General features: G+C 41.9%; 1 protein-coding gene across 1 annotated transcript in view; it reads left to right on the forward strand.

The window, feature by feature from the left end:
- LOC145408639 (protein turtle homolog A-like) overlaps positions 1–17,215 on the forward strand; it is a 210,251-nt gene that overhangs the window by 101,016 nt on the left and 92,020 nt on the right. The window contains exons 6-8 of the mRNA XM_080279324.1: positions 3,423–3,626; positions 5,370–5,527; positions 16,955–17,105. Of these exons, the coding sequence (XP_080135450.1) occupies positions 3,423–3,626; positions 5,370–5,527; positions 16,955–17,105 (513 nt within the window). The remainder of the gene's footprint in view (positions 1–3,422; positions 3,627–5,369; positions 5,528–16,954; positions 17,106–17,215) is intronic.

Genomic DNA, 17,215 nt, shown 5'->3' on the forward strand with positions numbered 1-17,215 from the left:
AAATTGTGCGAGAGAATCCTGAAAGACAGATGGATAAAATATCTAGAAGAGATGAATATTTTGGCCGAATGTCAGTTTGGATTCAGAGTGGAAGGTCATGTGTTTCTAACTTGTTGAGCTTTTACTCAAGAGAGATTGACGTGGTACAGGAGAGAGATGATTGGGTGGATTGTGTGTACTTAGACTTAGAGAAGGCCTTTGACAAGGTACCTCATAAAAGACTAATGTGGAAACTAGAATATATAGGAGGACTGAAGAGGAAACTCCTGGAATGGATGAGAGACTTTTTGAGAGACAGACAAATGAGGACAGTAATAAAGGATAGGATGTCTGGATGGAGGGAAGTAACAAGTGGAGTCACCCAAGGCTCGGTGTTGGCGCCAGTAATGTTCCTGATTTACGTAAATGATATGGTAGATAGAGTGAACAGTTATGCAAGTCTGTTTGCTGATGATGTAAAGATCTTGAGGAAGATAGAGGTTGAGGAGGACTGTAAAATGCTGCAGGAGGATTTGGATAGGATACATGATTGGAGCCGGAAGTGGGAAATGAAATTTAATGTAAAGAAATGTAAAATATTGGAAATGGGTAAAAGTACCAGGAGGCCATCAATGAATTATTTGTTGGGTAATGAATTAATCACTAAAATGAGAGAAGAGAAAGACTTAGGAGTGCTGGTCCAAGATAGTTTGTCATCTGAAAAGCACATTAATAAGATAGTTAGAGAGACTTATAAACTCCTGACTAACATAAGAGTAGCATTTCATTATATGGATGAGGAGATGATGAAGAAATTGATAGTGGCCATGATCCGCCCCAGGTTAGAATATGCAGCGGTAGTATGGTCCCCACACAAAAAGAAAGATATAAACAAGATTGAGAGAATACAAAGAACAGCAACCAAAATGGTCCCCAGTCTGGCAGATCTGTCATACAGAGAGAGGCTGGAAAAGCTGGATTTGCCTTCCTTAGAGGAAAGGAGAAAGAGGGGAGACATGATTGCAGTGTTCAGGACCATGGTGGGGGTAGATAAAATTGACCGAGAAGATCTGTTTTTATGGGATAAGAGAGCAACAAGAGGAAACGGAATGAAATTGAAAAAGTCAAGCTGCATGAAGGATATCAAGAAATATGGCTTTCCTTACAGAGTATAGATTTATGGAATAGCCTGGACAAAAAGATCATCCAGTCTAAAAACTTAAACGAGTTTAAAGCTAAATTTGACTTACTGAGAAACAGCGATGGGAACCCACGAGCATAGCATATTTCGTGTGTATCTCAATTAGGTATATTGGGTAAATACATAAGTATTTGGAACGACTTAGACAAAAAGGTGGTGCAGGAGAAAAACATTCATGTGTGTAAAAGTAAACTAGATAAATGTGGATATGGAGACAGGACAACACGAGCATCGCTCAATTCCTGTATACTACAAATAGGTAAATACAAATAGGTAAATACACACACACACACACACACACACACACACACACACACACACACACACACACACACACACACATACTTATGTCTCACGTCTCGGCCACTCTTCCCCACCCTCATATTTACACTGATACAAATTGTAATAGCTTCACGTCCTCACTCTGTTTGCTTGTAAAATTTGGTCTGCTTCTTTTAAAACTGTTTTCATTAAGGCTGGTCTCTTCTGACATGAATGGAATCGTATGCTCCTACCCCCCCACAAAAGACAATGAAGAAGAAGTTTCTGGGCTTAAAAAAAAAAAAAAAATACTGGACTTGCATCTACCGGCATAATCTTAGGGTGGATCTCAGGTTCTGAAGCAGTTCCTGAGGGCGGGGCAATATCTAACCCTCCGTTTCAAAATACCTCTGTATAAGGAGGACAATCGCCTAACAGTAAGAGGGAAGAAATATTTAAGCAGCGTCATGGTAATAAATGGGTTATGCAGTGGTTCACTCACTAGGCCAGCTACTCTGTCTTTACTAAGTACTGTGAAGGAAGTAAATCAGCCTGGCTCAGTTAAGTAATATTAGAATGACATGATTGGCGTCCTGTATTTTAGGTTTATGTCGTGTGATTTAATGATTTAAATCCTCTCCACATTAAGACCAAAGCCTCATCAGGACTGTGACTTATTTCTAAGTGTTATTCTTGTTAGCTATCTACCCTTTCCTTTAGCCAAGGAACGGCCGTTTGGTGACGGAGTCAGTTAAGGTTGTATCTAACATCTCCATTTCGAAAAGTTCATCCAAAACTAAATTACATAGCTTGGAGATCAAAGTAAACAGAAAAATAAATCATCGGAGTGAAGCTGTTAACCGGACATTTTATTACACAAATTTGTCGATTCGTGTAGGTCGGGACAACGAATGAAAGAAAAACGTCCCCTTTTACTGGACCATGCTCTGAGCAAGCTGTTCTCACTGCCACATATGACGTAGGTGCCACTGAGAATGGCTTATCCAGAAACGACCTAGTGAAAAGATAATCTGGTTTTATCCCAGCATAGACGAGTGGACAAATCTGCACCAAGAAATGTTCAGTTTAGACTTCAGGGTGGAGAAGCCCTTACTATCGCTCTAAATTTGTCACTTCTCTGACTAAAAATTTTATCTTGTGTTCTTGGTGGATAACAGCAATGTTTTCCCTGCAATTGCTTTATCATACAAAAATTCGTTTTGTTAGTTTTCTTCGGTATTACTGTTCCTCTCTCCCTGCCATTTTTTACGCCCTCCTCTTTTACTGTTTGTTAATCGGTCACTGTTGTCAGACTCCTTCGGCCTCTCCTGTTCCCACGCAACTGTTCTTTTGTAGTTGTCCTGACAAAGACACTCTCCTACTTGCAATCATAACATTCAATGCAACACCTGCTTTTGACTCCACTTCAGCTCTCTCTCTCTCTCTCTCTCTCTCTCTCTCTCTCTCTCTCTCAGTGGTCTCCATGCAGATATTCTCTCTCCTTTTTTTTTTTCTCTCTAATATTAAGTTTTAATATTAATCTACTTTATATTTTCACTTACCATATTTTATCATTCTCGGTACTGTGTTTCGAAAGTCATGTTGCACCTTCTCCATTGCGGAAGTTGCCTTTCGACTCATGGAAATGTTCTTAGGGTCTTGTCCATGTCTTAGCTATTTATTATGCGTAGTACACCTTGGTATTCCTTTTTATATTAATGTATATGTATTTATATTTACAGTATATACCTATATCTGTCTGTCTATCTGTATGTAGTATGTACACAGGTTACCTCAGCAATAATTAAAATACTAGGTGTAATACAGAACACAAATTGCTAGGAAGTTTTCCGCAATCACATTCCACTTACAGTACCTACAGTTACCTGCTAAGTTTTCAGGTGCAATTGCTCTTTGTGCAACGTTATCATGAATAGGACACTAGGCTTACTAAATCAGTCCTTTGTGTGTGTGTGTGCAGGTCATCCCCGTCCTCAGGTCAGCTGGTGGCAGGAGGGGTCGCTGCTGGACGACGTGAGTGAGGTACAGACGGGTCAGGTGACACGCAACGCACTCTCCCTCCCGCCCCTCACCCGCGCTGACCTCAACAACACACTCACCTGCCAGGCCTCCAACTCAGACCTTACCATTCCACTGTCCCACGCTGTTACCATAGACATGATATGTGAGTATATACCATAGATATAATAATGTATGTACCATGTCACCATAGACCTCAACAACACACTCACCTGCCAGGCCTCCAACTCAGACCTTACCATTCCACTGTCCCACCTGTTACCATAGACATGATATGTGAGTATATACCATAGATATGAAAATGCATGTACCATAGACCTGAACAACACAATCAACTGCCAGGCCTCCAGCTCAGACCTTACCATTCCACTGTCCCACGCTGTTACCATAGACATGATATGTAAGTATATACCATAGACATGATATGTGAGTATATTCCGTACACATTATATGCGTGTATATATACCATAAACACGACATGTGATTATATGCCATAGACATTATATGTGAGTATATATTATACACATTATATCTGAGCATATACCATAGACATTGTACAGTATATGAGTATATATCATAGCCATAGTCATGATATGTACTGTAGATATATAGACATAATATTGTTATACTCTAGACATGGCCTTATGAACACACTCACTTGACAGACATCTATATTAAACCTTACCATCGCACTGTTCCATGCTGTTGCCATAGATATCATATGTCAGGATATTCCTTACCATCCCATTTTTGACATTAGCATGATATGTGAGTGCACAGAAAAGGTACGTTAGTTCATCACTATCCCACTGTCACCAAGGTATGCTGGTAACCTCACCATCCCACTATCACCACAGATAAGCTGGTAACCTCACCACCTCACTATCACCATAGACATACTCGTACTGGTAACCTCACCAACTATCACCACAGATATACTGGTAACCTTACCATCCAACTATCGCCACAGACATGCTGATAACCTCACCACCCCACTATCACCACAGATATGCTGGTAACCTCACCATCCCAGTATCACCACAGACATGCTGGTAACCTCACCATCCCTTTTTCACCAGAGACAATATATGAGAACAAAAAATTATTTCTTAGTACCCAGCCATCCCACTATCACCATAGATATGGTACATTAATACTTGAGTCACGATCATTTTACTCATCGTTGTTGTAGTGCAAGGCCTGGTGTTGTGTACAGCACACATATGACAATAATGTAAGTGAAGATGTTTAAAAGTCATGGTTACATAAGTTCAGAATGATTGGACAAAAGTTAATATAGTGTATGAGTTCTGACAGTGGCGTGAGAGCACCTACATAGTGTCTGAGTTGCTGATACTTCTTTTTATGGCTACACAGAGATTTGCACTTTCCCTAAGCCATGGAATTTCTTAATTATTTGTCTTTTCAGTACTTCTTTGATACCTGTGCTGATGGTTCAGTATTTGTGACTGCAGTAGGTAATGGTAGCCATTTGGTTCTGTATTACATCACACTAATTGTGATAGCCAGATAGGTTTGTGTCACAACGTACTTAGGTAGACTAAGTATTGCACTCTGTTAACATCACACAAACTGTAGTAGACAGTGAGGCCTGTATTACATCAAATTAACTATGGTAGCCAGTTAGGTTTGTGTCACAACATACAAGGGTAGACTAACTAGTTTATTCTTTGTTAACATTACACCGACTGAGCTAGGCAGTGAGGTCTCAGATACATCACATTGACTATGGTATCTAGTTCATTCTGTGTTAACATCACACACCTGTGGTAGACAGTTAGGTCTGTGTTACGTCACACTACAATGGTAGCTAGAATATTCTGTGTTGCATCACACTAGCTGCTGGTGTCCTTCTCCCATCCTCCAGACGCCCCCACATGGGTGGAGGTGGAGGGCGGTGCAGGTGGACAGCTGCGGGTGCAGGAGGGGGTGGCAAGGTTGGTAAGGTGTGAGGCGCGGGGGGCGAGGCCCCTTGCCCACATACAGTGGCTGCTGGACGGCAACCCACTCACAGAACACACCCAGGTCAGTACAAAACCAACACATTTATTACAGTGCGGTAGGGTTAACGTCTCAGCTTTTGCCACTTTGAGACAGATGATTATAAAATGTAAAGAGCATATAGTTTGTGTTGACTTATGAGTCGTGGAATGTTACGCGAGTTCTGCGTAACTTCATTTTTAATTAAGAAAAGTCATCATCATAATATCGTTATAATCATCGTCGTCGTTGTCGTTGTCATCTCTCTTTATCTCAGTTACCATACCTGTGGAAAAGAAAAGTACGAAAGCAGAAATATCAACAGAGTATTCACTGATTATGTGCCACACACCCATCCACTCATCATTTAAGCCTTAGAAGTCATAGGTTCCAACTCATATGAATAATGAGCATCAGATTCTTTATTTCTCTCCCTTGTCAAATCGTTTGTAAACTCTCATACCACAAAAATATGCGCTTTACGGAATCCATTCAACTCTTCTTCGTCTTTCACTCCTCCTTCAGCCCTAACCCGCAGTCATGTATAGTCATTCTCATTACACAGTTTACATTTTTTCTCTCCGTGGAGCACTTCCATCAACTGACATAACACTCAACATCTGCTACGAATATCTTCAGCCCACACAACCCACGTACATTCTTTAGCAGCCGTGTTTCTACTGCTCTTACTCCTGACAGTCTGCACTCTGACTTCTCGTTTGTATCAAGGTTTTCATACCACCAGCCTTGCCCATTTCACCCACTCTTCTTTCCTCTTCTTTCACACATTATCATCTGTTTTCTATCACCGCGCCTTAATACTAAAACTCTCCCACTGCTGCCTGTTTCACTACATTCATTCGCACAATCCACTGTGAGTCACCTTTTCTCTCAACAGTCACCACTTTGTCCATATCTAAATTTATTTATAAACCTCGTCGCTCAAAACTTTTCCAAAACGCTGAGGGAAATTATAGGGTAAGCAACACAGCATCATCTGCGTTCATCACATTTGAAGTAAATCATCCTTTGCTTCATTCCCAGCTCTAGCTATTCGTTTCACCTCTCTCTCTCTCTCTCTCTCTCTCTCTCTCTCTCTCTCTCTCTCTCTCTCTCTCCTACGCTCCTCATGGGACAATGTAGGACTGGATGATGGATGGATGGATGGTTATATACAGTATACACGGTATAGTGACCAAGTATGACTCACTTTTTATCATGGCGTTGTAATTAAAACGGTTATTATATTCAGGCGGCGTCAGGGTATCACATGGGACGCCGGAATGTAATCATATAAGGATAATGGGAGAAAAGACGGTATAATGAGGACAGCAATATCATGGAGGACGATGAATCTATTAGTGATGCAAGTTGCTATGAAAGATCAGAGCAGAAGTGATAGTGGGATGAAGACAAGAATAAATTGGAGAAAGAGGAATACAAAACTGATGCAATTAGGTAGTGTAAGGTTAGGAGAACTGTGGGTGGAGTGGGGGCATGAATGCACAGGAGGAAGAGGAATACAAAACTGATGTATGTAGGTGGTGGAAGGGCCGGGCTGGTGTCGTCTGGGTTTCGTCGTAAATAAGCTGGCGGATGTTTCTTGTGTTGCAGCTTATTTCTCGTAGTTTACAATAGTAGGCATTTATATCCTTTCTATAGCAATTTTCATGACCATGCGTACAGCTGGGGGGGGAGGGACTCGAGGGACCCAGACCCCCCCTTTTCTATACGAGTGACATAAATGTGAAGATAGTTTTGCTGTTTTTTTTTTCTATATTTTTATTTAGTTATTTGCTGTTAAATGATTGGTTCCTGAGTTCTTTCCTTTACCGATTCAATTAGATACGTTATATATATATATATATATATATATATATATATATATATATATATATATATATACACACACACACACACACATATATATATATATATGTGTGTGTGTGTGTGTGTATATATATATATATATATATATATATATATATATATATATATATATATATATATATACACACGTACATATATATATATCATCATCATCAGACGTTGAGGTCCACTGCAGGACCGGCCTATCCCTACCGGAGCAGGGACGATACAGCCAATGTATCTCTACCATGTGGCTCAGGTAGAGACTGTATGTAGGGTGAGAGGTGCTTGTGAGTGTAAATGTAGTGTTGGAGTGGCTTTGGATGTGTGTGTAGTCTGTGAAGCAAATGTAATCGGCCCGCCTGAAGCCGCCTGGGTGCAAACACACTAGTATGAGACACTGGTTCAACCACAGCACCCCTTGTGTCCACCAAAGTGGTCATTGGCTTGGTGAACGCTTCCCAAAGTTTTTACAACTCTGGCGGGGAGGCGAACCCCCGCCCACCAGAGTGCGAGACGCACACTCTACCACTGTACCGCAGAGGATGTATATATATATATATATATATATATATATATATATATATATATATATATATATATATATATATATATATATATCTATCTATCTATCTATCTATCTATCTATATATATATATATATATATATAAGCGGCTTTATCTCAGGAATAATGGCATTTTAAATTCATGTCCCCCATAACAAACCCTGGCTGCTCTTTTCTTGACTAACTCCAGTTTCTTTTGTTCATTTCATGTTACAGCTCAGCATTCTAGATGACGCGATGGCACTTGTACGAGCAGTCAAGTTTAGGTGAACAGAGTATAGCACTGTGTGTGACTAGGTTCCTGGCACTTATGAACTCATACACTGCTGGGTTCTCTCTCTCTCTCTCTCTCTCTCTCTCTCTCTCTCTCTTTTATATTTCATCTACACAGTCAAATTCCAAGAAAACAAAATACCGTGATCTAGAATAAAGCTAGTATTCAATACGAGGTGCCACGTAGAAAATGAACCTGCATAAAATGCAATAAACATGTTTTAGACTGAGATAATAGGATGTCGGTTACTGATGCCGAGAAACTTAATTATGCTTAGCGATAATTTGGTGTATCTGCTGAATATATCCAATTGTCACTGGAAGATGAAAAGAGATCTGAAAAATGATGCACACACACACACACACACACACACACACACACACACACACACACACACACACACACACACACACACACACACACACACACACACACACACACACGAAGAGAAGAGTAACATGAACCAAGGAATTATGACGGATGAGCTGGATCAAATCTGCTTTGATATGATGACGTCTTTTACATTCAGCGATCAGACGGTATTTTAGCTCCAGGTTCATCTGAAACGTGAATCCAGTGGACTACAGGCTAAAGTTGTCCTTTTCCGGCAGTCCTTCATACTTCTTTCGGAGCATAGGGAGGAAACTGAGGTACTATTGTAGAGCCAGGCAGTGGACACGCTTGATTATATCGATGCCACCACATGAAGGTGTCCCTCTCGAGCACGAAACTTGAGAAAGACCTGTATTAGCGAAAGGATTGCTGAAGGCTTTAAGTCAGAGAAACCTACTATAGGATGAGTAAAGGTGTCTTGAGACAGCAAGACTTAAAGATAAAAGACTTCCTCGTAGCTTAGTTGAAAGTGGGGAGAATGGAGAGGAAACAGATGATCATGATGGAAATGTATGCTTTGGGGATAATGGATAGGAGAGAGATGACGAAGGAAATGTACGGGATGAGGCTATTGAGGGAATGGATAGGAAATAGATGACGAAGGAGATGTACAGGATGAGGTTTTGGAGTGACTGGGTTGGAGAGAGATGATTGAAGAAATGTGCAGGATGAGGCTTTGGAGAGCAAGGGATTTGTTTTTTTATGCGAGGAAGAAGGAACCAAAGGCCACGAGCCCGCAGTAACTGCTCCTTCCAAGAGAAAACTAAAATACAAGAGAGAGCCAAATTCAAGATCCAGTCATTTCGAGATGCTTGGACACACTGCGTTTGAAAGACTGGAGATCATAGGAAGTAGGAAATACAGACAGAGGAAGACAGTTCCAGAGTTTACCTGTTGCATAAATGAAGGACTGGGAGTAACGGTTAACTCTTGCATTAAAGAGTTGGACAGAAATGGGATGAGAGTTTGCTACTAGACGGGTGCTATACGCCCGTCGTAGAGGTGGAGGAATGCATGCAGACAGTTCAGAGGAGCAGTGACCATTGAAGCAGCGATAGAAAAGAGATAAAGAAGCAACAGTGCGGCGAGACATTAGTGGGTATACCTGTGGAAGTTTTTGTCGGATTGATAGGTGTAAGAACTGGCTCTTTGCTGCATTTAAAACAGCAAGATTATTTTCACCCCAGTCAGAGATACGAGCCAAGTCAGACATTAGGTGTGCCATAGCCTCATCCCTTGTTTGTTGAAGTAACTGCTGAAATTGGCGTTGTGGGAACCGGATGGAAAGGTGAAGGGTGGAGTCATTAGCATATGAGTGGATAGGGTTAAACGTACAGCATAGAAGGTCCTTGATGAAGAAAGGAAGAGAGTTGGTGATAGGACAGAGCCCTGAGGAACACCATTGTTGATAGATCTAGGAGGAGAACGATGGTCGTCTACAACTGTGGCAATAGAATGACCAGAAAGGAAGCTGTAGATGAAGGCACAGATAGAAGGATAGAAACCGTATGACGGCAGTTTGAAAATTAAAGATTTATGCCAGACTCGATTGAAAGTCATTGAGATGTCAAGTGTAATGGCAAAGCTTTCACCAAAGTCCCGATAGGAGGATGACCAGGAGTCTGAAAGGTAGGCGAGAAGATCGCCAGTGGAGCGTCCCTGACGGAACCCATACTGACGATCAGAAAGAAGGTTGTGATAGGAAAGATGCTTTAAAATTTTTCGATTAAGAATTGACTCAAAAACTTTTGAGATACAGGATGTTAAAGCAATTGGAAGATAGTTAGAGGGATGGGAATGGTCACCCTTCCTTGGAACTGGCTGAATGAGAGCAAACCTATAGCAAGAGGGAAAGGTACAAGTTGATAGACAAAGACGAAAGAGTTTGCCTAGGCAGGGAGTAAGCACAGAAGCACAGTTATTGAGAACAACAGGAGGGACTCCATCAGGCCCATATGCCTTGTTAGTATTGAGGCCTGTGATGGCAGAAAATACATCAGCTGAAGAAATTCTAATGTCAGTCATGAGGAAGTCAGAGGGGGGAAGTGATGGAGGAAGAGCACCGGAATCATCTAAGGTGGATTGGAGGAGAAAGTCTGAGCAAAGAGATCTGCTTCATCAGAGTAGAAAAGAGGAGGGAAGGACGATGAGGTAAAGTTGTTAGAAAGGATTTTGGCAAGGTGCCAGAAGGAGCGGGAAGAATTCGAGTTGGAGAGTTGAGAGCATTTAGTACGTATGAAATTATTTTTAGCAGAGCAAAGAACAGACTTAGCACAATGCCGGGCAGAAACGTAAAAAAGATGTGTTTCTGGGGGGGAGAGGGTTGGCTCTGGTACCTGTTATAGGCCCTCTCCTTGTTACGGACAGCATTAGAACAAGTGTGATGAAATCAAGGCTTTCTTGCATTAGTCAAAGGATATGAGAAAGGAATGTATGCTTCCATGCCCGAAAGAATAACCTTCGTAATGGGCAAGGCACACCCAAATGGCTCCCGGCCATGGAAGCAATAATCATTCCAGGGAAAATCAAAGAAGTACTTCCTGAGGGCCTCCCTGAGGGCCTCCCAATATGCAGCTCCAAAGTGCCACAGACGATGTTTCTTTTGAGGATCCACAGGCCGTACAGGAGCGATAGGACAGATTAAGGTGATAAGGTTGTGATCGGAGGAGCCCAACGGAGAGAAAAGATTAACAGTGTAAGCAGAAGGATTAGTTGTAAGGAAGAGGTCAAGTATGTTGGAGCTCTCTCCAGGGCAGTCAGGGATACGTGTGGCGTGCTGTACAAGCTGCTCTAGGTCATTAAGGATAGAAAAGGTGTAGGCTTGTTCACCAGGTGAATGAGTGAAAGGAGAGGAGAGCCAAAGGTGGTGGTGAACATTGAAATCTCCTTGAATGGAGGTTTCAGAGAAAGGAGAATTGGATAGAATGTGTTCCATCGTAGAAGTAAGATAGTCGAAGAATCTTTGATAGTCAGTAGAATTAGGGAATAAGTAAACAGCGCAGATATATTTAGTTAGAGAATGACAGGAAAGCCGAAGCCAGAATGTAGAGAATTCAGAAGAATCGAGTTCAGGAACACAAGAGGAAGATAAGTCGTTGCGTATATATACACAACAGCCACCTTTGGCTTTGAAATGAGTCTAGAGAAAGTAGGAGGGATGAGGTTTGAGAGAATGAGTAGAAGAGAGATGACAAAGGAAATGTACAGGATGAGATTTTGAAGAGAATGGGTTAGCGAGAGGTGACGAAGGAAAAGTATGTGATGAGGCTTTGGGAAGAATGAGTGAGAGAATTTGCAATTTGGTGTGGTTATGAGCAGTCTTCATTAACGCCTTCAGTACAAGAGATCTTTCCTAAGCTGAATAGTAACATCCTTCTTCTGATATATATTCACAGATATCAGATACTCAGAGTGGGTACCGGTATGTGACTGAATGTGGTGCCAACATGACTCAGTGCTCTTACAGGATGTTTTACAGCTGAGGTATCTTGCTGTGTCTGCAGAACTGTAGGGTCATGGCAGGCCGAGAAGAAGGTTTCATAGCTAATTAACAGGACGCTGGCTTGGAGGTTATACGTGCCACTTTGTTGTCACGGTGCATTATGAAGAGTTACGAATTAAATACCAGTGAGGTCCTCGGGCAGTGCAGTTTAACTGGCAGACATCAGCATGAATATGACGGAACATCGGATCCGCCAATGGTCCAGTTATTTTGCTTCCAAACAAACAAAAAAAAGAAGGTAAATGATGATCTAGGAAGAAAAATAAATGCAAACTACTCTGAAAATAGGAAGTTATTCTGGAAAGAGGTGCAGAAGTGTAGACGTGAAAGCTTAAAGAAATATGATGGTGTGAAGGATGCAGGTGGTAGATTATTAACCCATGGGGATGAAGTAAGGACCAGATGGAAAGAATAATTTGAAAGCCTGATGAATGGGAATAGACAGCAGAGCGGCTGTAAACATGATTGGTCTGGGGTGTGTGCAGAGAAGGAATGCAGTGCCAGGAGATGTGACACTCGCACAGGTGAAGAGTGCTGTGAAGCAGCTGAAGAATGGGAAAGCAGCTGGGGTTGATGAAGTGTATGCTGAGATGATTAAGTGTAGTGGAGAGAGTGGAATGAAGTGTTTGTTGGAGATATGTAAGAAGGCATGGATGAGTGAAACTATGCCAGCAGAGTGGAAAAAGGCTGTGATTGTACCCTTGTACAAAAATAACGGTGAGCGAAGTCAGTGCAAAAATTATCATGGCAAAAGTTTATTGAGTCTGGTAAGGAAGGTATATGGAAGAATTATTATAGAGAATGTAAGAGAGATATCAGAAGTCTTAGTGAGTGATGAACAGGGTGGCTTTAGGAGTGGCAGAGGATGTGTGGATCAAATATTTGCAGTGAGACAGTGAGTGAAGGCTTGTGAGAAGGACAACAAAGTGTTTATGGCATTCATGGATCTTGAAAAAACATTCAACAAAGTGGACAGAGAAGGACTGTGAAAGTTTTGCGCATGTACAGTGTAGATGGTATGCTGCTAGATGCTGTCAAGAGTTTTTATGATGGTAATGAAGCATGTGTAAGGGTTAATAGGCATCTATGCGAATGGTTCACGATCGGTGTGGGCGTGCGACAAGGTTGTGTGATGTCCCCATGGTTGTTCAATATATAAATGGATGGCGTGATGAGAAAAGTAAAAACACGAGTAATAGACAGGGGGATGGCTTTGGTAATGAATGGTGATGGATGGAATATTTCAAATTTGTTGCATGCTGATGATGCATTACTACTTGCAAATACCAGCCAAGAACTTGGTAGGCTAATAGAGAGTTTTGCTGATGTATGTGAGTGTCGTGCCTTGAGAGTAAAATAGAAAAGAATAAACTGATGGTTATTGAGAGAAGGTGACTCCCAGTGCGGTGTTACAATAACTGGAGAGAGCTCGGAACTGACGAGAGAGTCCAAATACCTGGGTACAATGATAAAAAAGAGAGGAAAATGTGCAAAAGATGTGAAAAGTAGATTGACACAAGGAAGAAAAGTAGCTGGTGCAATGAAGGCCTTGATATGAAACAGAGGCTTTAGTGTTGCAGCTGCACGAGGCTCATATGAAGGAGTGTTAGTGCCAACTTTAACATATGGATGTGAGACCATGGAATGGCATGAAAATGAAGTCAGAAGTGAGAGCAGTGGAGATGGGACTGCTGAGGAATGTATGTGTAATACAGAGAGGGGATAGGATACGAAATAATGTGATTCGTGAAAGATGTGGAGTGAGGAAGTCTGTGGACACCAGAATAAAAGAGGGTGTACTGAGATGGTATGGTCGTGGAGAGAACGGATACCTGTAACAAGAGAGTGGTGAAAAAGGTATATCTGAGCGAATCTGAAGGAGGGAGGAGGGGAGGTAGGCCAAGGAGAAGTTGGAGAGATATGGTGGATGAGTGTGTGAGGAAGAGAGGTTTGGAAGTCAGTGAGGTTAGGGAACTGACAAGAGATCGAGCTCTCTGGATGAATATTGTAAGGTGATGTGCTTGATCAGGGATTTGGCATCCCTTTTTTAACGTGATAGCGTCCGGACTAGCTCTGTCGGATACGTTTATATGAAGCTACAGAACATGATGAATGTTTTTGGCATATCTGACAGAGCCATGATTCTGGGGGCTTGCATGATGAGTGAATGGAAGCGTCGCCCATTCGATTGGGCAAATTTGGGCTGTCTGGATATTGCTACTCATCACCCTGCCCTAGGATGGGAAAGGAGGTCTTGATGATGATAATGATGATAATGACAAAAGAGTATAATTTGAGTGGCTGGTGCGGCTTTAGTGTGCCTTTGAACGGAGACGAGATCAGTTTTACTCCGTTCCCAGGTCATTTGCCATGCTCTACGTAGCAAGTCTACGAATTACCATAACCCCCTCATGCCCGAAACAGTTCTAGCCCTATATTCTGGCCAAAATAAATAATTATACTCAACATAGCGTGAGCCCCAGTGGCCTGAAAGTGTTAACTGGACCATGTGTAATATTTACTGACGAGGGCGATCCTGCAAAATTGAGTGAATGTTGACAAGAATAATTATTTTGTTTGATCATTCAGTAACGCAGTGGGACAGCAACTAATTATATGATGTTGATTAGGGCTGCATTAGTGAGAGAAAAAGTAACTGGACAATCTCAAACACTTTTTTTGTCAAATGTTTTTGCGGACGTGGCACCACTTTTTTTATTACCTGAAAGTAGAAGGACTGAGTCTGTTTGGTAGATAATATGAAGCGCATCTACTGTATAAGGAAAAATACTGTAGATGGTTAGTCTTGAATGATAAGTTAATGAGTGTGCTGTTGATACCGATGATGATGATGACGATACAGTATATCCCTTTCTTATACAGAAGACAGAGTTCGAGTGTGTTCAAGTATTGATGATAATGATAATAATGATGCTATTGTGTCACGTTCTTGTGCAGGAAACAATGTCCAGAAATGTTAATACAGTATGATGATGATTCTTTTTTTTTATGCAAGAAAGAAGGAACCAAAGGCCAGGAGCCCGCAAACCGTTCCTTCCAAGAAAAAAAAAAAAAGAGAGAGCCAAATTCAAGATCCTTTCATTTTGAGATGCCTGGACACACTGCATTTGAAAGATTGGAGATCATAGGAAGTAGGAAATACAGACAGAGGGAGACAGTTCCAGAGTTGACCTATTGCATAAATGAAGGACTGGGGAGTAACGGCTAACTCTTGCATTAGAGAGTTGGAATGAAAAGGGATGAGAGTTTGTTGCTAAACGGGTGCAGTGACCATGGAAGTAACGATAGAAAAGAGATAAAGATGCAACAGTGCAGCGAAGAGACAGAGGTTGAAGGGAGCCAGTAAGTAGAGGAGAGTTAATGAGACGAAAAGATTTTAACTCCACCCTATTGAGAAGAGCTGTATGTAGGGAGCCTCCCCACACATGAGAGTTGTACTCTAAACAGGGGCGAATAAAACCCGTGCATAAAATCAACAATTGTGCAGGGACAAAGGATGTACAGAGTCGGCTTAGCACACCTAATCTCTTGGAAACAGATTTTACAGGAGATGCAATATGATCTTTCCAAGGTAAGTCCCGTGTGAATAAAATCCCAAGCATATTCAAGGATGATGCAGGATTAAGCCGAATATTATTAGTGGGTACTCCTGAGGAAGATTGCGTCGGGTTGATAGGTGTAAAAACTGAGTTTTTGATGCATTAAAATCGACAAGATTATTTTCACCCCAGTCAGAGATACGAGTATGAGCCAGGTCAGACATTTGATGTGCAATAGCCTCATCCCTTGTTTGTTGACGTAACTGCTGAGATGGACGTCGCGGGAACCGAGTGGAAAGGTTAAGGGTGGAATCACCAGCGTAAGAGTGGATAGGGTTATATGTACAGCTTAGAAAGTCATTAATGAATGAATGGAAGAGAGTTGGTGATAGGACAGAACCCTGAGGAACACCACTGTTGATAGATCTAGGAGAAGAACGATGGCTGTCTACAACAGCGGCTATAGAACGACCAGAAAGGAAGCTATAGATGAAGGCACAGATAGAAGGATAGAAACCGTAAGAGTCCCGAAAGGAGGACGAGCAGAAGTCTGAAAGGTAGGTGAGAAGATTGCCAGTGGAGCTCCCATGACGGAACCCATACTGACGATCAGAAAGAAGGTTGTGATAGGAAAGATGCTTTAAAATTTTTCTGTTAAGAATTGACTCGAAAACTTTTGAGACACAGGTTGTTAAAGCAATTGGACGATAGTTATAGGGTTGAGAATGGTCACCCTTCTTTGGGACTGGCTGAATGAGGGCAAACTTCCAGCAAGAAGGAAAGGTACAAGTTGACAGACAATGACGAAAGAGTTTACCTAGGCAGGGTGTAAGCACTGAAGCACAGTTCTTGAGAACAACAGGAGGAACTCCATCAGGCCCATATGCCAAATTAGTATCGAGGCCTATGATGGCAGAAAATACATCACCTGAAGAAATTTTAATGTCAGCCATGAGGAAGGCTGAGGGGGGAAGTGATGGAAGAACAGCACCGGAATCGTCTAAGGTGGATTGGAGGAGAAAGTCTGAGCGATGAGATCTGCTTTATCGGTTTTTCGATATGATGGTGATGTGATATACCTGTTATTGTGCAGGAGGCAATGTCCGAGGAGGGCTATATAATGATGATGCTGTACCTCCTTGCTGTGCAGGAGACAGTATCCGTGCAGGTGTAATATGTTGATGATGGTGATGATGATAATGTACCCATTGTTGTGCAAGAGTCAGTGTCCGGGAAGGGATAGGATGATGGCGTTAATAATAATAATAATAATGGTGCTGACGATGCAATATCCCCTTGTGTTGTTCAGGAAACAGTGTCCGGGGAAGTGAGCCGGTCTATCCTGATGCTGGTGCCTGAGCCCCGCTACCACGGCCTGTCCCTGGCCTGCCTCGCCTTCACCCCAGCCAACCCCCTCACGCACCACACCATCACATCAGCCACAACGATACAAGTTCTGTGTGAGTATCAAACCTGTGTGCACATTTACTCACAAGACATAATGAGCTCACACGACAGTGGCTTATAAGACAAACGCTCACACAACAAATCTTCACACACCTACACGACA

The sequence above is a fragment of the Coenobita brevimanus genome, chromosome 78 (genome assembly GCF_032717465.1).
Source record: "Coenobita brevimanus isolate Jiangsu-jjx chromosome 78, ASM3271746v2, whole genome shotgun sequence".
Lineage (NCBI taxonomy): Eukaryota > Metazoa > Arthropoda > Malacostraca > Decapoda > Coenobitidae > Coenobita > Coenobita brevimanus.